A 25,530-nucleotide genomic window follows, 5' to 3' on the forward strand; every position below is an offset into this window, starting at 1 on the left:
TGAATTGAACTCATGGTAAGAGGTAATTTGTATAGATGTAAAGGCGCAGATATTAAAGCGAAAAGTATGATTTATTCAATGATAGCAAAGGAGAATTGTTACAGGCCTATGTGAGACGAATGTAAGTAAATAAGTAATGCGATAGGCCTACGCGAGGCGAAGGTAAGTAACTATTGCTAAAGCAAATAAATTGACTTGATAAAAAATTCTTCTGAGTGATTGTACTACACTTGTTCTTCTTCCACGTCTTCCTTGTGCTCGTTCGTTTTGCTGTGCTGATGGTAGGCTGAATTCCTTTGGCGTCTCTATGCCTGTCAGGTATAATTGAGGAAAAAGGAATTTTGTTTAAGCATTTGTATCGAAGACTTAGTAATTGAAGCTGAGGTGATGTGCACTGCAAATTCACGTACCCTAATACGGGGATGGTTTTTCTTCCTCGCACTTCGAGATATGAAATCAACTCGTGAGTTGTTGTGATTTGCTGTGTGATCGTGCCTGTTAGATGGAATGATTTTGTCACGTTAGTAAGAGTAAACAAGAGCATGTGTGTGTTGTAGTCTAGTGGAAGTATTGTTACCCTTGGCGATGTGGTATGGGGTGTCTTCGCTCTTTGGGCCATTGATTGAGCAATATGCATCCTCTCGTAATTGACTCTCACTCTGTAATAAGATGGTGAGATGTGAATACGAATTGCTGATGTAAGTAAATTTACTAGCCCCCCAGTTTAGGTGGGACGTTCACGCACCTCGTTATGTAGTAGAAAGTTTCCAAAGCATGTAGAGACGGTTTTGCGAGACGAGTGACGTGGAAGACCGCGGAGCCTGCATGGGTAATATTTTGTAAGTAATTTTCATATAGGGGGGTATAGGTGGTGACTTCACCGGATCTTAATTTAGGTAGATGTATACCTTAAGCGTAGAACCGTTTGAGGTTCCCTATATGCCATGTTCTGGGTATAGGGCGTCCGTCATTGGTCTCGAGGCGATATGCTCCAGTGTTGACCACTTTGGTGATTTTATATGGTCCTTCCAACTTTGGATCGAGTTTTCCGATGGGGTGAGAAGCTTCGAATTTTCGGAGGACTAAATCTCCAACTTGAAAGGATCGAGGGCGGACCTTTGAGTTATAGGCCTTGGCCATGCGTGATTTATACATCTGTTGTCGGATGTATGCAATCTCACGTAGCTCATCTACAAGGTCTAGGCTTCCCCGCATAGCTTCTTCATTAGCTACTGGATAATAGTTGGTGATTCGCCAAGATGGTACTCCGATTTCGACGGGTGCGATAGCCTCTGTTCCGAAAGCTAGATTGAAGGGCGACTCTCTGGTTGCTGCTCGTAGGGTTGTGCAATAAGCCCATAGTGCGTTAGGCAATTCTTCCACCCACTTCCCTTTGGCACTTCCAAGCCTTGTTTTAAGGTGTTGGAGTATGGTGCGATTCGTGACCTCCGTCTAGCCGTTAGCTTGTGGATTGGCTACGGATGTGAAGAATTGTTTGATGTACAAGCCGAGGCACCAATTCTTTACTTTGTCACCACAAAATTAGGTTCCGTTATCTTAGATAATGGAACGTGGGATCCCAAAGCAACACACTATGTTCTTCCATAGGAATTGGATGACTTCTTCTTCTCGGATGCGTGCTAAGGGTTCCGCCTCCACCCATATGGTGAAGTAATCCACTGCTACACTGAGGTATTTGCATCCTCCTGTGGCAGGCGGGAATGGTCCAACTAAATCCATTCCCCATTGGGCGAAAGGGATGGGGCTGTCAATTGGTTGCATTAATGCTGCTGGCAGGTGAGGAATATTGGCATGCTCTTGGCAAGGCTTACACCTCCGGACTAATCTTTTCGCTTCTTCATGCATCGTTGGCTAATAGTAGCCTTGCCTCAGTAGTTTGAGAGCTAAGGTTCCCCCGCTCAAGTGATTGCCGCAGATGCCTTCGTGTACTTCTCTAAGTACGTAATCCGCTGTGGTCGGGTCGAGGCACTTGAGATAGGGGAATGAGAACCCTCGTTTGTATAATTCTTCTCCCACTATGACGAAGCGAGCGGCTCTCGTCTTTAACTTTCGTGCTTCGGTGGGATCCGTTGGAAGTTCTCCCTTCTTGAGATACTTCAGGATTTGAGTGAACCAGCATGGTTCGTCCTCCTCGGTGTACTGTACTTTAGTGGGTGAAGTTATCTCCGGTTGAGGTGAGGTGAGGAGCGTCACCTTCCGACTTCCGATGCTAGCCATGGAACTTCCAAGCCTAGCTAATTTGTCAGCGTGGACGTTATTGGAGCGAGGTACTTGTCTTATCTCGTAGCTCTCGAATTTAGATAAGAGAGTGTGCGCGAGAGCTAAGTATTTGGCCATGGTGTCTTCTTTAGCCTCGTAAGCTCCGAGTACTTGGTTGACGATGAGCTGAGAGTCACTTTGGATTAGGAGCTTACGGGCTCCGGCAGCTAGGGCGAGGCGGATTCCGGCTATTAGTGCTTCATACTCAGCGACGTTGTTCGAGGCTGTGAATTCGAAGCGTTGAGCATACTCGAATTTGTCTCCATCGGGGTTCGTTAATACGATGCCCGCTCCACCTCTTGTGGCAGTGGAAGATCCATCGACGCTGACGGACCAAGTAGGTAGAGAGGTGCTTTCTTCTACTAAGGTCATTTCGACTAGAAAGTCAGCCAATACTTGCGCTTTGATAGCTGGGCGGGGTTTGAATTCCACTCCATATTCACTTAGCTCTATCGCCCATTTTGCTAATCGCCCGGATGTTTCGGGACTCCTTAGTATTTGCTTCAGTGGATAATTGGTGAGAACCACCACTTGATGTGACTGGAAGTAAGGTCGAAGCTTCCGGGCTGCGTTGACGAGGGCGAGAGCGAGCTTCTCCATATTGGTATAGCGTTGCTCGGCTCCTTGAAGAACGCGACTTATGTAGTATATGGGTTGGTGACCTTTTCCTCCATCTCGGATGAGGACTGCGCTGATGGCATCGGCTGAGATAGCTAAGTATAGTAGGAGGGTGTCTCCGGGCTGAGGTTTTGTAAGCAGGGGTGGGGATGCGAGATATGACTTCAGCTCAAGGAATGCTTTTTGACATGCATCATCCCACTCAAATTTATTTCCTCCCCTTAAAATCTTGAAAAAGGGGAGGGCCTTGTCTGCGGATCTAGAGATGAATCTATTCAAAGACGCCAAACATCCGTTAAGCTGTTGGGCTTTCTTGATAGATGTTGGTGGAGGCATGGAGGTGATTGCTTCGATTTTTGCGGGATTAGCTTCGATTCCCCGCTGCGAAATCATGTATCCCAAAAATTTGCCACCCCGAACTCCGAATGAACATTTAAGGGGGTTGAGTTTCATTTTATATTTTCGCAGGGTGGCGAAACACTGATCCAAATCGGTCAAGTGATCCGAGACCTTTACACTTTTGACGAGCATGTCGTCGATGTACACCTCCATATTCTTACCGATCTGATCTGCGAACATTGCGTTCACTAAACGCTGGTAGGTGGCTCCTGCGTTTTTTAACCCGAAAGGCATGACTTGATAGCAGTAGATGCCTTGGTCAGTGATGAAACTAGCCCTCTCTTGATCTTCTGGTGCAAGTAAGATCTGGTTGTATCCTTGGTATGCATCGAGGAAGCTGAGGAGTTCGCACCCCGAGGTCGAATCGATGAGCTGATCGATTCAGGGTAGAGGAAATGGGTCCTTAGGACAGGCTTTGTTGAGGTCAGTGAAGTCTACGCATAATCTCCACTTGCCACCCGGCTTGGGAACGAGTACTATGTTCGACAGCCATTCAGGATACTGAACTGGTAGTATGTGGCCCGCTTCAAGGAGTTTTGCCACTTCCGCTTTGATATGTTTGTTGCGTTCGGGACCAAATGTCCGTTTCCTTTGCTTGACTGGCTTGAACCTCTTGTCGACGTTGAGCCGATGTAGAGCTACATGAGGAGGAATGCCCGACAAATCTTGGGCTTTCCATGCGAACACATCTCCATTGTGTCGCAGGAAGTTGATTAGATGCTGCTCCGTGGTTGGATCTAAATCAGATCCTATTCGTATGAACTTGGAAGTATCTCCTGGAGTGACCTCTATGAGCTTAAGCTCTTCGACGGCTGCTAGCTTGATGCTGTCATTTGGTACACTGATGAGGATTTCTTTATTATCCTCAATGATCGCGTTGACCCACTTTCGTTTGTCGGATTTTTGGGTGTCGTCTCCCCTTCTGGGTGGTTTAGGCTTCTTGGAAGGTTCTCGTAGGGCCCTTGCATAGCACTCTCGGGCGAGACGTCTATCTCCAAGTACTTCCCCCATTCCATAGGGAGTAGGGAACTTCCACTTCTGATGGTAGGAGGAATGCACTGATTTGAATGTATGGATTGCTGGCCTCCCTAGAATGATGTTGTAGGGGGATGGCTTGTCGACGACGAGGAATTTGATTGGTTTTGTGATTCGACAAGGGTCTTCCCCTAGAGAAACGGGCAGCTCAACTTCTCCCATGGACAAAATGCCTTCTCCTGTGAATCCTTTCAGGGGTGTGGAGATGAGATTAAACCGGGCATTATCTATCCCCAGCTGCTTAAAAGCGTGGAGGTACATGATGTCAGCTGAGCTCCAACCGTCCACTAATATCTTCTTGACCAAGAAGTTGGCCACCGTTGTTGTTACTACCAACGCATCGACATGATCTTCATCTGGACCTTCAAGGTCGGAGGAGTTGAAGACTATGCTATGATCAGGTCTTCGTATTTTATAGATGTGTGCGGATGGAGAAGCACGTTCTTGATTCATGCGTGCTGATCGAGCGAGGGTGCGTCTTGCATTTTGTGAATCGCCACCCGCCGGTCCTCCGGAGATAAAGGAGATGATTCCTCGGGTAGGTTGGTTATCGTTGTTATCTGGGTCACGTCGATGACCTCCATCCTCTCGCCTTCGCTGTTGATCTCGATTATTATCTCGGCGTGGAGGATCATCATGGCGCTTATTTCGAGGCTTATCAATGTATTCGCCTAAATGGCCCTGTTTGATCAGCCTCTCAACCGCCACATTGAGTTGTGCACATTCCTCCGTAGTATGCCCTCTGTCCTTATGGAATCGACAATAACGATCCGACTTTTCTCGCTTTGCATTTGGCTGCATAGGACGTGGAGGCTCTGCTAAACCTTTCTGTTCTATCACGTGAAGGATTTCAGTGAGGCGAGCATTTAGCGGAGTGAACCTATTGTAGGAGGAAGAGGGTTGGCCTTGAGGTGGAAGCGGTGGACGTCGATCATCGCGCCTCCTATTGTCCTGACGGTCATCTTCCATTTTCCTTTTAGGAAGAGCATGGGTAGAGGCTTCCTCTATCCGGACGTATTTTTCGGCTCGATTCAGCAACTCCTCTAGGTTGCCTAGGGGTCTTCCGGCGATAGATTCCTTGAATCTACCCGGTTTCAAGTTCTGCTGCATAATCCCGGAGAGCATGTCTTGCCCTACACTGGGGACTTCATGGACGGCTTCTACGAAACGCTTAATGTAGTTGCGGAGTGTTTCGTTATCTCTCTGTACTACAGAGAAAAGATTAGCTGGGGTCTTGGCATATTGTTTGTTGATGGCGAATTGGTTGGTGAACCGGGTTGACAACCGAGCGAAGGTGTCAATCGACCCTATGGGTAGAGAGTTGAACCAATTCATTGCCCTCTTGGAGAGAGTGATGCGGAACATTTTGCACGTCGCAGCATCCGTCGGGCCATATAAATCCGCCATGGCACTGAATTTCTCTATATGCTCCTGTGGGTCGGTGGTCCCTTCAAATTGAGGTAACCCCGAGATCTTTACTCCTTGAGGTAATACCTCGTTGAGAAAGTCTATGGTGAAGGGACTGCGTTTTCTTGGGACAGGCATTATTTCACCCATTAGATTATTTGGTTGGGGGAAAAGATTTTGGTGAGACATTCTGCTGTTTACCTCGCCTTCTCCCTCATTAAATAGAGGGACTCTCTGTGGTGACGCATTCCCCCGTAGGGGTGAGCGCCGACGCTGCTGTCTGGGTTGTGCCCCTCTGTGATTAGTAGATAGCTGCACTCGGGACCGTGGGTCCGAGGTACAGGAGGAGACACTTGTTTGATTCTGGATTGGCGGTGGGGCCACAGGTGGCGCTATAGGTGGAGCTGGCACTGGTATTGCATTGGGAGCGTTTGCTCCCATCGTGGCGATGTACTGAGTTACGGCCTTCGTGGCGGCACGAGTTGAGGCTTCTGCTATCATGCGTTGGAGCGCGTCCTCGGTTATTTGAACCGTTCGAGGGGCAGGGAGTGGTGGATCGGCGAGTGGTGGGTCCCGAGGAGGGATCACCTGAACCTCGCGAGGTGGATCTGCAGCACGTGGAGGAGCTGGCTCCGCGGCCCGTGGAGGGAGTGGCTCCGCGGCACGTGGAGGAGGTGGCTCCACGGCACGTGGGGGAGGTGGCATGCCAGATCCTCCACGGACTGGGAGGTTATTAGCTGTGTCATTTTCTCTCCGAGCTGACACCTCAGGAGGATCTTGTTGGCTACGTGATCTGGTTTGCATCGTTCCCACAGACGGCGCCAAAATGATGATGCTAAAATAAAGCTCACCTAGGGTGGTGTAGAAAATGAACTGGGAGAGCAAAGCGGATCAGTAACTTGACAACTTGATGATCCTGAGGTCCCTGCGAAATGAACACACGTGAACTACGCCGGGGGTTGATCCGGCGGAAACCCCTCCGACACTCAAGTCAGATATACGGATTGTGGAGATGGTAGAGAGAATTGAACTCTAGCTTGTTGATGAATAATGAAAACGTACCTTAACAAATGAGTAAAACATCTATTTGTACATCGGTGACTGGGTTGGGCTTCATTTGTTGGGCCCAAGCCTTACTCTGAAGGCGTTTGGGCTTTCGTGTAGTTGGCCTAATTAGTAGATAAATTTGAGGGCCCATTGGACCGGCCCATTTAGGTATATCAATATATATATAGTTTGAAGGATGATTCGATTTCTTTAAAAAAGAAAACCGAGTATGGGTATCACTCCGGTCTAGTCAACGGTGGCCACATGAATCATACTAAACTATTTCAAACTAAATCAGTGGGCGAACAATGAATTTTTTTATTGCCAAAATTCACTAAAAATTGTCGGACGAGACCAAACATACTACACTAATTAGAAAAGAGGTTGCTATCTGCAACGGAGTTTTTACTTTTTACTAATCGCAATAGCATTTCAATCATATGAAGAAAAAAAATTCCTTGAAAATTCTCTTCAATCCTCACAAACTCTCTCGAACACCTGCGAATCATCTAACCTTTCGGCATTCAATTCGTCACTTACAACTCTCAATTACAGTAATTTTCACTAAATTACATCGTTTCATCTAGTATCTACGATTTTAGTTAAAAGGTTTAAGATTAGGTTAAGGATTTCAAAAAAAAAATTTTTTAATATGAGGTGTTTTCAGGGTCCCGGGCACGAAAACTCCAAGAATTTGAAGGTTTCGTGCTCTGGAACATGAAACCTTCAAATTCTTAGGGTTTTCGTGTTATGTAGCACGAAACTCTTAATTTTTGTTTGAAGTTTTCGTGTTGTGGAACACGAAACATTAAAAAACTTTGATGTTTTCGTGCTCTAGAACACAAAGTACTAAAAATCTTGAAGGTTTCCTGCTCCACAACACGAAAACTTTCAAAAAATTCAACCTTTCATGCTCCTGAGCACAAAACCTCCATTTTTTTTTTTTTATAATTATGAATATTATATTTATTTTAATTGTTATTTGAGTTGTACAGATGGTAGCGCAAAGCAGAGGCAATGAGCTTATGGTTGATCCCAGAAAGGGAAAATAACAGGTTCCTGGGATCGTGATTCAACCTCCGTGAGAGCCCGAGGTTGTGGGTGGTCGACTAGCCCCTCAGGCCTCATCCTATGACTGCATGTGAGCGGCATATGAGAGCACCCGATTTACCTGATGTAGTTGGGACGCCGATAGATGGAGGTTGAGGCGGGACCCGGTCCTGGTGTTCCCGTTTGTGGTCCTGATCCCGATGATCGTCGCTCTCAATATGATTTCGAGTTTATGCCGGTGTCGATTGTGTTAGAGATTGTGTACCCGAACGGTCTCACTGAGCTTGATCAAATTCCGAGTTTTAAATCACATATTGATGCCTACGTTTGGAATGAATTTGTAAGTTTATATATTTTTTAATATTTTTTAATATATGTTTTTAATATATGTTTTTAATATGTACCTAATTTGTAATTGTCACTAGTAGAAAAATATCTTTTTACTACGATTATTAACCGTAATAAAAGGTATCAAATTCGTACTAAAAAGGCCTTTGTTACGCATTTGCTACGAATTTGCCCCGTAGCATATATGGCCGTGACAAAAGCTTTGCTACGTTAAATGGCCGTACCAAATATTTTTTTGCTACTGTAAATCCTAGTATTTATTATGACTTCTAAATTGTTTTGTAGTAAAAAGTACCTTTTATTATGGTTTTTTACCGTAGCAAAAAAATTCGTAGTAAAAAGCAAATTTTCTACTAGTGTGTGTTGAAGCGCCTCGGAGGTGATGTGAATCTAGGATTAATTCCATACGAAAATTTACTCTTAATCGGCTCAAAGCACACATGTCCCCATAATCGAGCCTAGGGGTGGTAGCGAACTCGTGAGCTCGATAAGCTTGCTCGAAAAAAGCTCGAACTTGGACTCATGTTTTTCGAGCTCGAACTCGAGCTCGCGAGCCTTATTTATTATTTTTTATATATTATTTTTATTTAAATAATGTATAATAATATAAAGTATTATGTAAATTACACCCACGCCCCTGAGGTATGCTTAAATAAACTTTAAAGTCCATGTGGTATCGATAATTACACTCACCCCCTTGAAACATAGTTAGAAACTCTAATGGGACAATGCATTCGATACGTTATTCCGACATGATTCAAACGAACTATTATTTTTAGCTAGTGGTGTCGACAACATAGAGTTCGGGGGTGACATGGCTCCCCCTACATTTCTTAAATCACCCATCGCTCTGTATTGTCTCTACCACTTCCTGAAACTAATAGTCCGTTAGAATTCTATCGGAATAACGTGTCCAATGCATTATCCCATTAGAGTTTCTAACAATGTTTCAGGGTTGTGAGTGTAATTTACTCTAAAATATAATAGAAATAAATAAAAATAAAATATAAATATAATAATACGAGCGCCAATCTCGATTTCCAATTTCTGAAACTATAAACCATAATTTAGTAAACCTGGTAAATCGGGAAACTTCCCAATTTAGAAAGTTCACTAAGAACATCGCCTAGTTCTTTCATTTTCTTATTCTCATTCATAATTCAAAATTATGAATGTTGGACTCAATCATATTGACTTCCAATATTGCAAAGAGTAAACATTTTTATCTTTGACCATTTATACGATAAATTCGAGTACACAACCAGTGTGACCCTTCTTCCGTAGAGTTATAATTAAGATGAAGCTCATTTCATCTTAATCGCCCAACAAATCAAAATTTACGTCTAGCAACTACTTATCATGATTCCCTAAATACAAATGAAGTGCCTCCAAAAACCGTGTGATATAGTTAACGTACAGTACGATCCCTTCGATACATATGTCCCCATTGAACTAGAGGCATTGTGTAATACCCCACATTTTCGGTAATATATTAGTATTATATTTTACCACCTCTATGTGCAAATTTATTAAATTATAATTTAGAATAATTCTTGTATGATTATTAACTGCGTGAATTATGTGTTTATGTAAATTATGTGATTATGTGAATTGCGTGATTCATGAATTATGTGCTTAGGAAATATTTTGAGATATTATGTCGAAATAAATATTTCTCGAAATTGTAAAATAAATAATTTCCTTGTACTAAGATTTTATTCTTGCATGATGAATTTAAATGAGCATTTTGTCATATTTATGCATGCACCACAAAAACATGTATTTCCCTTTCTTCTCCATAGGCTTTGAGCTCTCCAAAAACTCAATAATTATCTCCAATGTCCAAGATCAAAATGCACTCTCCAACTCCACTTTCACTATCTATAAGTTCAAGGTCTCCTTCTATTTCAACAAGTGGAGAATTTTCGGCCAAGCTTAGGAGTAAGCTTCTTCTTCATCTTCTTTTCTTCATTTTTCTTCGAAAGAGCTAAGCTCTTCTTCTTTCAGATTTATTCTTAAAATTATAATCTAACCCTCTATATATTCTTGTATTAGAGAGAAAAGAGCTAACAAATCCTTCCCTTTAAGAGTAGAGGTGAGAATTCTTGAATTCTTGCTCAAACATGCAACACCACTATTATTTCAGTTTTTATTTAATTTCTAGGTTGATTCTAGCATATTATGTGGTTATATTTCTTATATGATGATTGCATGTTAGTGTTTTAAAAAGATAAGTTTATTCTTGAAGTTCTATGTTTTTCGAAAATTTGGGGAAAATTACATAAGTTGCTTATTTGGTCTGATTAGTAGTTTATCTAGTGATTGAATTGTTAATTTGTGAAAATAAATTGAATTTTTGGCTTAATTATGAAACTTTCTAATTTTTGCTTCTTTAACTAAGGAAATGGAAAATTAATAAAATAGTAGAATAGAAGTATGGATGTATGTTGATGCATGTGAAATTTGTGTAGAAAATAAATTATTATTTGTGTGTGATGTTTCGAATTCATGGGATAAAAATGCATAAGTTACTTATTTGGTTTAATTAGTGCTTTGCATGTGTTAATCTAGTATTTGATTGTCTATTTAAGTTCTTGCATGTTAAGGTCTAGTGCTTTCTAATACAGATTTATAAAGGGATTTAAAAGTGTGTTAAAAGACCCTTGCATGTGAAGATATCTAGTGGAAAGACTTGAAGAAAATGCTAGGATGAAAGTTTTGAACTTTATTCTTGCAAGTTCTTGTAATTAATGAACTTTTGATTGTTTATTGATTGCCTTTGCATGTTTAAGATTTCGGTTATTGCTTGTATTTGTCTATGGATTTTATTTTTATTCCTAAATGACTATGTGAAGAAATGTTTATATGGAACTTTGTTTGTTATGTGATCTTACTTTGACTGTTTATGTGTTCATCATTGGGTGTGAGAATGAGAAAAGGGTAAGTAGATGGGTGCATATGTGTCATAATTTTTAAAAGGTAAACATATGTTGGAAACTCTTTTGAGGTTACGGTAAATAACCGGGGTACGACGAGTCGGTACCGTAGTGCTTAGGGGTGGTTTGATTCCACGTAGATAGGCGGGATCGTAAAATATGAGGTTATTTATAACTTAGATTGATTTTTCCAAAAGGATTCCCGATGATTTTTCATGTCATGCATGTCTCATTATGGCATTGAAGATATAGGGTTATAAAAGTGGGAAAATCTCACTCTCTGGTCTTGGGATCATAGGGTTATAAAGGTGGGATATTCTCACTCTATGGTCTTCGATCATATGGTTATAAAAGTTGAAATTTATCTCACTCTATGCGCTTGAAAAAGGAACAACGAAGAACACTGACCAAAAAAAGGGAAGTATATGATTGCTTTAAATTATGTTGTATGTATATGTATAATGAAAATATATGTATATATGTATGTTCTATGTTATGTGTATTCGATATTACTTCAAGTTTCTCATTTCATATAGGTGTTGCATGTTTGTAGGTATACCCGATTTGGAGTCCGAGGAGTGAAGTTGGAATCGAGCTTGGGAATCGGAAAGAGATCACATGGAGGGGATGTGGTTTGGGTTGGCTTTCAACCTAGCTATGTGGTTTTATTTGTATAATATGCTTGTAAAAATATTTTATACGGTTTTAGGTATTTACTATCGATCGCTTCTCTCCGATCGGTGGGAATTATTAAAAGACAATATGTATAATAGTAATTAGCATTACCATCCTTTTGGATATTTAATCGGTAGTCCATAATATTTTGTAAACAAAAGCGAAGTTTACCAACTCTATGAATATACGCTTTTCGGCTAGTAATTTCTCCGTGTTTTGTCTCGATATTTGTAAATTATTTTTATATATTTTATCTGCTTCGGAAATCATAAACTTTTTTGAGTCTTTGAATCTCTCTGTTCTAATTACTGTGATAGATCTTATGCTTGAATTGGATAAGAAATGAATTAGTTATGAATTATGTCTCACCACTGCACTAATATTGGATCAGTCTAGTGTTTTCACTTGATTGAAGTTTTACTCACTCAAATGTCTTGTTTTCACTTGGAATGTATTCTCAACTCGTTTTTATATCTTGGTATAAGATTGGACAGTATTTGAGTCAGTGAAGAATTTATTATAAAATTTCAAATCTCCCTCCCCTGTTCTGGATTATGAATTGAGTGTCTGTGCCATTTTATTTATTTCTCCCAAATCATCAAGTATCTTTCAAAACTGTATGAGATGAGTGATTTAGACTCATGGTATAATGTATGGTAATAATTTAAATTCATTTTCATTAATATTTTTAGAGGAATTAATTTTTGAAGTTGCTCCACTAAATCTGTCCGAATTTTTATTAGGTCCATCATACCTAGTTATTTTCTAGTCATGCATGTAGTATGTATTTTTGTTAATTAATTTATTAGGTTTTAGTAAAGTGTGATCTCTCTCCCTCTGATTTAAAATAAAATTTTGGACGTAAATTTATATCCACAATAATCATATAAGAAGAGTAATCGTGAGAGGGGTGTCACACATTGGTTCATCAAGACCTTCTTTATGCTTTAATAATTGTGCGATCGTTCTAAGTGTTGCAATCTGTTCGTACATGACTTAGAGAATCACATTCCCTAATCATCACATAGTTAGCTCTGGACAGAGACTTAATGATTACAAACTATAAGAACACACAGGACATCCAGGATTATTCTAGCGATCGAATCCCCGACTTCAATGCACAGACCTCACACTAGATTTCGGACTACATGAACACTGGCCCTTAGGGCGGCTCGGTAGAACTCAGGGATAGGTCACGATACAGCTGGTATTCTAGTGAAGTCACGGTGATGTTTGGGTTTTAAGGACTAATGGTGTACAACTATATCATAGAGACCTCTACTCGATAATTAAGAATCAGTTAGAGATCTCTAGGATGAGAGAGTTCATTGAAATCATCAACTTATGAGCACCCACTTATGTATGCCGATATCACAATACCGTTTACTGATGAGACGCAGTACACATACACTAAGTGCTATTCTCCAGTGGGAAATGCCGATATCCTCATTGGTGGCGTAACCTTTTGACTAGGAACATGGTTTACCACTCATATTACTTAACTAAATATCTCATATTCCTACTAGATCAAATATAAGTAATTATAATAACTGTAAGGACTATATCTATGCTTATGCAAGGGACAAATATATAGAATGCCAAAATGTATTTCATCGTTAATACGAAAAAATATTATTTACTATAATAATAAACGAAAGACCACAGTCACAAGTTGGCTTGTTGGTCACTTACTCTAACAACATTAACACTGGACCTAAACCATGCTTGACATTATTGTGTTTGCTTACTTGACTGAGTTATCTCTGTGTTTAATCACAAAGAAAAACTAGTCATTTAAAAAAAATATCCATAACTAAAAAATATTTAATCAAAGCATGTTGTTATTTATGATAGGTCGAGCCATTCTGATGCATCAATAAAGTCAAGGGAAGTAAATCGTCCAGCCTCTTCATCCGTAAGAATTTTTGACCATTTAACTCTTCCTGCAGTATTTGATCCAGGTCCACTGCACTGATACTCCCCAAAGGTTACAGTCCTGTACCATTAAATACCATTTGTATCGAAAAAATAACATCATCACTCATAACAATTTCAGATATATAAAACCACTTATATATGGATGACTTACGATTGTCTAGATGGATCACCCCAGTCAAACCAGCCCTCCGGGTTGACATTGCTTTCCATGTATGTATAGGCAAATATGGTTGTAGAGAAAGGAGCCCATGCTCTTCCTAGGTACACTATGTCTGAACCTGTCACTCTACAGATGACAATGGAGAAACCTGTATTTTCCGAACTCGTGCTTCTGTTTTGAGCTACCACTGCCCCTGTTGCAATTGCATGTAACTCACAACCCTGCATAAATAAGAATCATTAGTATTTGTTTTCATTTTATGTAAAGATATAAAATATTAAAAATATGAACAAAATAAAATTTTAGTGGAGATAGATGTTCCTTACAAAATATCATGATATTTATATTTATATACTTGCTTAAGTCATGTCTACTACTGAGTGGATCCCTTTATGAATTTTGTGTATGGATATACATAGTAGTAGGAATAAGATTGACTGGGATTATACAACCAATCATTTCGTAAAAGAAAATTCAATCACAATTAGAGAAGTAGTAGGCTTCTGTAGTTGAAAGGGAAATATTAAAATTTAGGTTTTTTAAACCATAGAAGTTAAACGGTAGTTGGTAAATTGACTATTGTAGTACAATTATTATAGAGGGTCATATATATCATGATTTGTTGAAATTCAAAAATATTTCCAGAGGGAATGACGGATCATGAGAAATGGATCTTTTAAGGTAATCGAAGTTAAATGGATGGTTAAGGTTAGAGACATTGCCTCTAAGGGGGAATCAATTTGATTGTTCTAATAAGACAATGTTTAACAACGCTACAATTAAGTTAATGTGATTGTCCCTTATAAGAAAACTCAACAAACTATGAGAGAATGACAATAAAGATTAATTGAAATATGTAATAACAATGTGACTTGCACTCATATCATATAGTCATAAGGTTTGTAAGTGCTTATGACACATAAAATTAATATTTGAGAACAAGTAAACATTAGTGGGCACTATCAAAAGGATATCTTGTATGTCTAGTCATCAAAGAGTTCACTCATTATGAACTCAATTAAGAGCTTATATCATGAGCATAAATGACGTATTTCTGAAATTATAGTAATTATCAAACTATAAAGGGCAACCACAAAATATTTAAATCTAGATATTTTAGAATATTGCTTGCTAACGAAGAAGTCCATTATGATAATAAGATTACCGTTAATGGTCTTTCAATCATAAACTGATTATCTCCTTTGTATTTTGAGATAAATAAGATATTACTTTAATTGATTTTTAGATAACAAAGTTTTTTGTAAAATAAAATTAATAAAGTCGATTATTGTATATGTCACACTAAAGGGCACTTAATTATATAGTCTCATTTCGCATTTAGATAACGCGTGCATAAAGTAAGGTAATATTTGTAGTCTCCAAAGTGGATCAATAATAAAAAAATTCAAAAGGGTCATAAAATAATTAAAGTGAACAAAACTTGTATATGCTCATTTATTGAAAACTATATTTTTTTTGGGGATTGTGTTGTTTATTTCTTATAAATCCATTTTAGTTTATGTAGCTTGTTGATTTATAAGCTGTTTTTTGCATGCACACTCAAAACATTTTTCACAATGGTAACACATTTATTGCAAAGTATGTTATGATTCAAATTCAAGGATTATTTTCCATAAAGTAAGGTACTCTTTCATATTTATCGTTATGCATAATATTATCGTGTAGTCGGTATGTTGCTCTTGAGAATTCATATGTATATTTACGACTAATTTCTACTTAGACTTGCTCTGGATGAATCTGTTCCGGAACTAAAACTCCATTATCCAAAACTTTTAGTAAGTATGTTAGTTTTATATATATAGTAATTAAAAATTACCTTAAAGTAGGAACGACCATCACCAAAGATGAAATCCACAGATCCTTCAATGTAGCAATCTTCGTAATAATGTCTACCCCTATGATCGTAGAGAGTATCTTTTGCCCCCAGAAACTTACAACCTGCAAAAGCAGATGCGTCTCCTGATATTCGTAAAGTCACTCCTTGCATTCCATCCGCTCCTGGTGGAGGAATTGGGGTTGTATTCTGCATAAATATTTAAACCAGTGAGATACGGTCCTTTACTTAATACGGTTATCCTAAGTACGCGCTGAAAACTATGCCATTAAGAGATAAATGGACAGGCAAACATAACATGTATGTTTTAATAAAGTTATTTAAAAGTTTAAATGAACTCTTATCAGTTGCAAATGATATCGTTAAATCTTTATTTTAAAACTTATATGCTCTTAAAAAACATGTTACATGAGCAAGAAAATTTTAAATAATTATTTGTTCAAATTCAAGTAGATTATTTAACATCTCAATAAGATGCTTGAAAAGATCATGAAAAAACTTATTTTTTGAAGGTAAAGTCTAATTTTCTTTCTAAAACATCTACCAAATATTTAAATATATTTTAGTGTGTGAGTATATATATAAATGACACGTGGAACAAAATTAAAGCACGTAAAACAAAGATGTAAGACTGCATATTATATATACACACACGTATATATATATATATATATATATATATATATAAAGATGGAGAGAGAGTATTAAATGACACATGGAACAAAATTAAAGCACGTAAAACAAAGATGTAAGGTTGCACATTATATATACACACACATGTGTGTATATATATATATATATATATATATATATATATATATATATATATATATATATATATATATATATATATGTTATTCGTTCATCAAATGACACATGTAACATATAATTAAAGCACATAAAACAAAAGAGGTTAGACTGCACACAACCTTAAATGTGATATTTTTTGCTACAAAGTATGGTGCATCTACGCCAAAAGTTGTTGAACCATATGTTCCAAGTGGTTGTGACCTGGCCGTATCACCTCACTGAACCACTGTATTTTCTGCCCCAGCACCTTGTATTTTTATGTACGCTTTTGTTGAAGGTATTGTTACCTTCTCTCTTCAAATAGTATTTAGTTCAAACAAATGAATAAACTTCATGCAAATATAATATACATATACGCATATAAATGGATGAACTAAGGAAGAAGAACTTACGTGTATATCCCTGCATGAACATCGATCAAAACTCTTTCTTGGTTCACCAAAGGGAGAGAGTCAATTGCACCTTGAATTGATGTAAAATTTCCAGATCCTTGATTTCTATCGACTATATATAATGATGATAGAAGGGGCCGTCATGATGACTTTGTTGCTGTAGCAAATGATGATTTCATTGTTTCCATTCATGAGAAGTAGAAAAAGAATTCTTACAAGATGGAGGATATGTGTGTAGGGAGACATGGTTAACGATGTAAACAAGAAAAAAGATTTTAAAGAAAAGAGAGAGAAGATTTTAAAGAGAAGAGAGAGAAAAAATGTTGGACAAATAATGTAATGGTTTTGACTTGTAATGAAGATAGTGCTTGCAGGAGTTATATATACAACTCCGTATCACAATTAATGAGAAAATTGTAATTATGGTCCTCCAAAATACCTAGATATGTTATACATACTTCTTTGAAGTTTTGTCTCATTACACGTAGATCCCTTAGATTCGAAAAAATACACAAATCTCTCTTGAGATTTAGTTTGATCTAACATTCAAACCCTTCTAGTAATTATTTTATTGAAAACTCATCATCTATCACTTCACAAATTAAGCTAATTTCACGGTATATCTAATTACACATAAGCCTCTAATGTTTGAAGAAAAAACATTACTAACACATATATATATTTTTGTTCACATAATATGTCATTCACCTCCTTTCTTCAACCTTCACTCATTATCATATTTCTCACCTCGTCAGTATAGTTTATGCTCTCGACATGTTCCATTACTAAAGAGAAATTCATATTTATAGTTGAATTTTGTTTTTCTTAAAACAAAATATTTGTGTGAAAAGTGATGTGGTTTTTTGGTCTCCTCATCATTTCATATGTTTGCATCGATGATTATATATTTCTCAATCAATAAATTCTCTTAACCTTTTCGTCGCGCCCATGTCCGTGTTGACGTGATAAATTACTTATTTGGTTTAAGTTGCATTTTTACAAAAATGAAACCTTAAAGAAGTTATGGATAATATTTTTCAAAAACAATGGGGTATGGGTGATTATTATTTAAGATCATGGGAGGTTATGGTATTTTTCCAATATTTAAATTAGCGATAAAATAGAATTTTCAATATAACTCTAGTGACGAGTTTAAACGATAATGAGTTGTGGGGCGACGACTGGCTTACACCTGAACTATCAAGGGTCACACTGCTTGTGTACTTGAATTTATTGAATTAATGGTCAAATATTAAAAACTTTGGTTTTTGCATAATTGGAAGTCAATAACGATTGATTTCAACATTCATAATGTGAATTATGAACGAGAATAGGAAAATGAAAGAACTAGGCGATGATCTTAGTAAACTTTCTAAATTGGGAAGTTTCCTGATTTGGTAGGTTTACAAAATTAGGTTTTCCATTTTTAGAAATTGGAAATTTAGTTTTGGCACTGGTATCGACGAGGAAGTTTCAATGATTTTGAAAATATAATTGTTATAAATTTCCGATCATTGGTTTGTGAGAAGCGAGCAGAGAAAAACTTACGAGCTTAACCTGTTGGGCCTGGTCCAACTTAAGCCTACTAGGGTTTGTGCACAAGACACTTTAAATACAAGATTTATAGGTCTTGTACACAATAAAAGAAACCCTAGCCGCTCTCCTCACTCATTGCCGCTGCTCCACCGCCGATCCGTCGTTACTATCGCCCGTCGTCGGCCCCACGCGCTGCCACCATTAATCGGTCGCCTATTTCTTTGTCCTTTTTTTTCATTTGTTCTAACTTTTGCGTGTCTAGTGCCACGTGATTGTAGAATTCGGTATACGAGGTGAAATCCGAGAGGATGAAAACGAAGGAGTTAGATCGCCGCGACCCCGCCGCCGAGCCGCTGCCATACGCGCTCGCACGCGTCGCCTGAAGACAGCGCGTGAGCTACACGATAAGTTGACGTAAAGAAAAAGCGAGCCGATTCAGAGGCCTTTCGGGTGAAAGTTGTTGACTTCCACAGTTGGACACAAAACCTCCACACAAATTCTTGCATAAGTTGCTCATCTTTAGAAGAATGAGGAAATAATCGATAGCCCTCTCAGATTCCCTCATTAAAATTGACGGACGCCTCCAACCCAGCCTGAAACAGCTCGTGGCTGATTTCCTTGATTTTTTCTCCAGCTCGGCATTCCGTACTTCCAGAGACTCTTTCTCCGCCTTAAGAAGCCCCTCTTTCTCATGGTCTCTCATCACGTCCTCGAAGAGAGCATTTCTCGAGGATCACCTAAGGCCAAACTCTCTTTTAGTGTCTGAACCTCTTTTCAGAGTTAGATGATTACTTCATCTTTCTTATTGTCATATGCCTCCCGAAGAACTCCACCCCGACCGAGTGGGACCAGAAAGACAATAGAAAATTGCTATAAATAAAGCATAAAAATATAGGTGCATAAAATATCAAAAATGAGGGGCAATCCTCCTCAGTAAAAGGAAAAATAGTATAACGACCAAACATGAGTTATATTATTAAGTAACAACTCCAGGCGAGCATCATCATCCATTTGTCGAAAGTATTCCACATCTAGTGGCAATGCCGCAGCCCGTCAAGCCTTTAACGTTTCTCGAATTTTCGACAGCGATTAAGGGTAATGTTTGGAAGAGGATGTTCCCGATGGGGCCAAGAGGGTTGTCCGGCTGCCTTTTTTTTTTTACTCGCCCCAGATCGAGGAGGTTCATTTTCAGTAGCCGAAGCAAGTCGAATGGGCTAGTTGTCGGCCCAGGCAGGAAAGGAGAAGCAGACTCAGAACCAGGCTCGCAAAGCCTGATTCTACCTCGGAAGCGGATTGGGCCAGGTGGTTTCTTCCCGGTGATTTTGGATTTTGGACCTTGGTCTTCTCAGATCCTATTCCCAGGATCGACCGCCAAGGGACGCTGGAAATCAGAACCATAGAATTCAGGCTCCGCTTTCATTGGCCGAGTAGCTGCTTTCTTCCCTCTGAACATGCCTTTCATCCTTAAATCCGCAATAAATGAGAAAAGAGGCAATATGAAAATACAATATAGAAAGTGATACGGAACTAAAAATCCATATGTACATATGTCAGGAAGCCTACCCAGTGCAACTTGCGACATGGGTTGGGTCATATTATTGTGGAAATAAAAATGACGCAATAACAGAGGGTATTTAATGAGTCGCTTGGGCAAGCCAAAACTCGGCTGGAAGTGAGTTATTAGTCGTAACAGCCAGTCATCAACATGAAGAGATTTTCCTCTTCTGATCTACTCGGGTAAGGTAATAATCCTAGGGTGAAGATATCTTGTATCATAGGGACTTTTCACGAAAAAATATTGACCTTGCCACCAATCCGTTTTGTTCGAAGGATTTATGATCTTGAAATGAGGACGAGAAAGAGATGGAGACATGGTATGGGCTTAACTTTTGTAGGACTATAACACTCATCAAACCAGTTGGAGAATGAATGACCCCGGACCAGGCACAAAGCATTCGAAAATCAGTCATCATTAGGATAAATATGGTTTCTAGACACCTCGTAAATTTGGGCTTTCTCAGTAAAGTAATGGGAGAGTGGAAATGAAAAGCTATAATAAAACTATTCAGAAAATCATGTACTATACTCCAGAGGGGGCATGTGGGGACGATCAGAGGTCAAGGGAAGGACTAACTCGAAATCCGAGGAGAGAACTAAGTCCCTGATTAAATTAATGAGGTCAATATCGGTTAAGGTACTAGGCCCCAAGTGATCCCCTCAGGTTCCTTCCCTCGGCTAGAACTTGAGAACTCCCCTCGGAGAGATCTGGAGAATTTCCTCAAAGAAAGTCATGGGATCTTTCCACGCAGAGATCGTGAGGATTTTATGTAGAAGAACCACGAGAACCTATACTGGATGAGGGAATAGGAGGGACTACTCTAGGAAGAGACACAAGGATATCAAAGCCATCGTCATCATCGTCTAATTAACGAAGACGAGCAACTTGGTCGGCTAAATTTGATGAGCGAAAAGACATGGGAACTAGAAAATGAAATAGTAAAGAAAGAAAAGAGGTACGAAAACCAGAGATGATTAGCTGGGGAAAAAATGAGACGCGTGAAAGCAACTTCGTTGGAAAAAATAATACGCAGATAATAAACGGAAGATAAAAGTAAAAGATGATAAATAGTATGGGGCAGGCAGAAAGCATTTATAAGGACGGAATCAGAAACGACAAAAGATATTGCCGCTTAAATGGACGGATGAGATCGATGAAAGTACATATATTATCGTAAAACATGCCTCCCGCATGCTTCAATAAATGATATGCTTGATATACGAGCAGTCGGGAATTAACTTACACACGCTGCCTTGAGCAGCCTCCAGAAAAGAGGCACGTGGTCAATTCCAAAAAAGCGGGACTTTATGACTCTGGATTTGAAATTCAATTTGTTTAGTAGAGGAGAATAGTTGGTATGGACCGTTTCACCCTGGTGGACTTCACCGCTATGACATTACATAAAATTGAGAAAGGCAACCCTAAAAGCCCATCAGAACGAGAAAGCCCAGAAGCAAGAAATCCTAGTTTCATAAATAACATCAAAACCCTAAGAAACGAATCTAGTTTATATCTTACGTCGGGACCCGAAGTGAGGTCTTGGGAAACAAAACCATCCTTACCTCGGTGTCTAAGGCGAGTTAAGATCCCCTTAACCCTAAAAGCCCATGAGGGCGGCATGCCCAAATAAGTAGAGTTATGTTAAAAACCCTAAAAGAAAAGTCTCAGGACTCGAGAAAGAAAATCTCTATAAAAAGGTAGTTCAATCAAAGTTTTATGACGTAACAATTTTTTTACAAACATATATATACATTTGAAACTGATCGTCGGAGCTTCTATACCGGCATAATCACTCCTAGTGCTGCAGGTACAACGATCAATTAAGACTCTGCAAAGCTTGACGTTGGGTTCACATTATCACCTACATCACGCTAGTCTTCATTACCTTCCAAAAATCTTAGACGAGACACATGAAATAGAGTAATTAAATGAATACAGATGATGGCTCGACTTTCGGAATGGTTCGATGATTCACAAGAATTGTTGAACTGGTGAATTACCGAAATCCTCTTTAAGATTGGATAGCATATTATATTACTAAAATTATTTTTGATAAATAATAAAACATAATCATAAATATTAAAATTTTAAAACTATGTTTAATATTATTGGTACTAAAGTGTACTCATACAAACTTGTGTGTGTAAATTATATATTTAAATACGTGTGAATTAGGTTTTGCACCCAAAATTGATCCTTGTTTGTGATTTGTACCCGAGCATTTTAAAATTTGGATAACCCACTCTCAAATGATATCTCATGACTCATGGACCCCACATCAATTTAACCAAAAAATCAATATATCATGATATTTTAACTTTGAATGAATTTTCATTATAGTTTATATTTTCTTTTAGTACGTAATATGTTTTAATAAATTTACTTGTATATAAATTATAAAAGAAAATATAATTTCACTGCATTAAAAATTACATATAAAATTTAAGTTATTCCTAGTTTTAATCAATTAATTTTGATAAACAATTCAAGGATTCCAAATTTTACAAAATATTACATATATATTAGATAAAATCAAAGGTTGGGGTGAAAAAGAAGTTATCAAAGGCGGGGAAAGAGGTTATTATCAAGTTAATATTTTAAGTTATTCCTTCCTATATCATGGGGTGCTTTAAGCTTCTATGTGGCTTGATAAAAGAGATTGAATCGGCAATGCATCGTTTCTTTGTGGTGAAATTGGAGTGACAAACTGTTGGTAGAAGATTTCGAATTTGGGGAGTGAAGAAATCTGCCTAACTAGGAAGTAAAGATTGGCAAATATTTGGTTCAGTGTTTATTTTCGGGAATTATTTATAGTCCATGTATTTTATTCTAGCTAGGTATCTTTGCACTTATCTAGAATATAGTTAGAAAGTGGCTAGGATTATACTTCCCTAGTTACACGATTTCTTGGAGATCAAGCAAGGGTTTGGGAGGCTAAATTCGTGCCTATATAAAGCCTCACAGGTCATTGGAGATCTCAACACTATTACTGGAGAAAAACATCTCATCGTATTGAAGTTATGCTAGGACAGTTTGTAAAAAAAGTATTGTTACAACTTAGAAGTTAATTACTGTGACAACACAAGACTTCTAGTTGCCATATAATATTGTCTCAACAAGTAATCTGTTACAACTTAGAATATTTGATTTCTATAAGTATATAAATCAACAATTGACATCAAGAGCCTCACACTAGACATACATAGTACATGATTTTGGGAATTCGATTTATTATTTTTTTTTTTCTCTATATGAGCGATGATCGCTCATATGGAAGGCGGTTCCACTACTCGTCCACCACTGCTTACCTGAAACAACTATTCATATTGGAAGACTAGGATGAAGATGTTCATCGAGTCAATAAATGAAGATGCTTGTCACACAAGACTAGTTGTCAAGGATAATAAGGGAATTCAGACTGAGAAACATGAAAGCATTGGAGGCAAAAGGGAGTTTGAAAATTCATCCTTCACAAAGTTTTGTAATAAGTATGGTATGTCACATGAGTTTTTTGCACCCAAGACACTTCGTCACAATGGTATAGGAGAAAGGGAAAAAATGACATTAAGGCAAATGACATGAGTCATGCTGATCTCAGCAAATATTGCTTTAAAGGTCTGGGTAGAAGTAATGAGTACACACTGTTACACCATTAATATGGTGTACCTTAGACCAGGTACCAAGAAAACAACATATAAGGTTTGGAAATGTAAGAATTCCAACTTAAGTTACTTTATACCTTCAGTAATGTTTACTATATCTTAAATGATGAATTGGGACAGAACAGTGCCAGAACACCCATTGATCCCACATTGTCCATTGCATATGTGTCCACAGAGAGTCAGTTGACTGATATCTTCACAAAACCTTTGGATTTCCTAAGATTTGATTACTTGCGTAAATCACTTGGAATTTCCCATGTTCATCATTCAACAGTGACATGTCAGTACAATCATCCTTCTGTTATGTCCGGGTTGCACTTGAAACACATTCAGGACATACTGCGTTACCACATATACCGTGGGTGACATGATTTTCAGCTTATATTAGATCCTTGTTTTACTTCGAAAAGTTTGATAGTTCCTTCTTGCTAACAAAAGTTAGGATTGCTAGTTTTTTTGGGGATCAATATTTTGCTTCTACGACGACTCTCGTTAGAAGATTATTTGACGAGTGACAATGATTTGTGTTGTGTTACTATTGTAATTTGTGAGGTATTTATTTTCATTGTATTACATTACTACATATACGTAACGACAACATCGTGACAAAAATATTTCAAATTTTCAAATTGTCCCCATGTATGAAGATTATTTGTTGCGATCAACCACCATCTCATGATCGTTACATCTGTTCTTATTTTGAAGTTTAGACAAATCTTGATATTTCTGGTCCTATAATAATTGTACTACAATCATCATGATATCATGATATAAATATAAATGTCATGAAATTTTGTATGAAACGTCTATTTCGTCTGAATTTTTTTTTGTTCATGTTTTTTAAAAAATTCACCCTTCATATAAAATAAAATAAAAAAAAAAAAAAACTATTACAAATGATTTGTGTGCGTGTGTGTGTGTAACACCCCACATTTTCGAAAATTTAATCCCAAACCAAATTTCCATAAACCCGAAATTCTTACGTAAGAATGATTAGGAATTTTAATTACGTGATTAATTTGAGTATCTTATGTGCTAGATTAGTAGGTTACTATGTGCCAAATTGATTTACGCGGTTTATGTGAGTAATTTAAATATTCTATGTGCTACAGCTAATTATTTTTACTTGGGTTTAATTATGTCGTGATCTATGTGATTTTATTTCTACGTGAGATCATTGTATGACTTTTAATCATGATTAGCATATAATAATAATAAATATGCATAAACACATGCATATACACGTACGCACGCGCATGTGTGAAAGAAAATTAGAGATTTTAATAATTAGAAAATAAAATTAAAATTGTGCATGCTTGTACACATGTCAGAGAGTGAAGATTTACATTAATCTTACACTCAAGCATGCTAGTATCCTAAGAGACACTCTTCCACCTTCATCATTTTACACCTCCATACCCATTTGTCTTCTCTTCTTCAGCAACACCGAAAAACCACCACCTCCTTCAGACATCACCTTTATTACTTCCACGAAGAAAATAGGAAAATTCATGATGCAAATCCCCTATATAACGTTCACTATTGAATATGATAAAAACACCATAAAAAACACTTGCCCTCTTACGGGAGAGCAAAACTCCTCTCAACTTGATATCAGAGTTCTTTCCTTCTCCATTCATCTAGTTTGGTTTGGTTTTGGACCACCTCCTAAAAGAGTTAAGGTTCTATTCAATAAAATATCTTCATTTCTTCATTGTTCTTCCTCTAAAAACCCTCTTTTCCTTTGAATGTTTTCCTCTTGGCTCTAAATCCTTTTTCTTTTTGGCATTAAGAAGGAAATCTGGAATTTCTGGCTGCAATCAA

At 38.0% G+C, this 25,530-nt stretch overlaps 1 protein-coding gene and 1 pseudogene across 2 annotated transcripts; both read right to left on the minus strand.

Annotated features, from left to right (window-relative positions):
* Positions 1–909: 909 nt before the first annotated feature.
* LOC148767414 (uncharacterized) lies at positions 910–1,866 on the minus strand. The gene is made up of 2 exons (XM_088824602.1): positions 1,592–1,866; positions 910–1,408 (listed from the first exon to the last, which is right to left on the minus strand). The coding sequence occupies exons 1-2, from the start codon at positions 1,864–1,866 to the stop codon at positions 910–912; spliced, it is 774 nt and encodes a 257-aa protein (XP_088680728.1).
* Positions 1,867–13,524: 11,658 nt separating this feature from the next.
* On the minus strand, positions 13,525–19,189 carry LOC148767415 (putative pectinesterase 53; annotated as a pseudogene). Its single transcript, XR_016034026.1, has 6 exons — positions 18,973–19,189; positions 16,951–17,062; positions 16,678–16,852; positions 15,731–15,937; positions 13,885–14,114; positions 13,525–13,791 (listed from the first exon to the last, which is right to left on the minus strand). The product of XR_016034026.1 is annotated as a putative pectinesterase 53 (transcript).
* Positions 19,190–25,530: the final 6,341 nt, after the last annotated feature.

Source organism: Erythranthe guttata, chromosome 10, assembly GCF_056151865.1.
Source record: "Erythranthe guttata isolate IM_541 chromosome 10, IM_541, whole genome shotgun sequence".
Taxonomy (NCBI): Eukaryota; Viridiplantae; Streptophyta; class Magnoliopsida; order Lamiales; family Phrymaceae; genus Erythranthe; species Erythranthe guttata.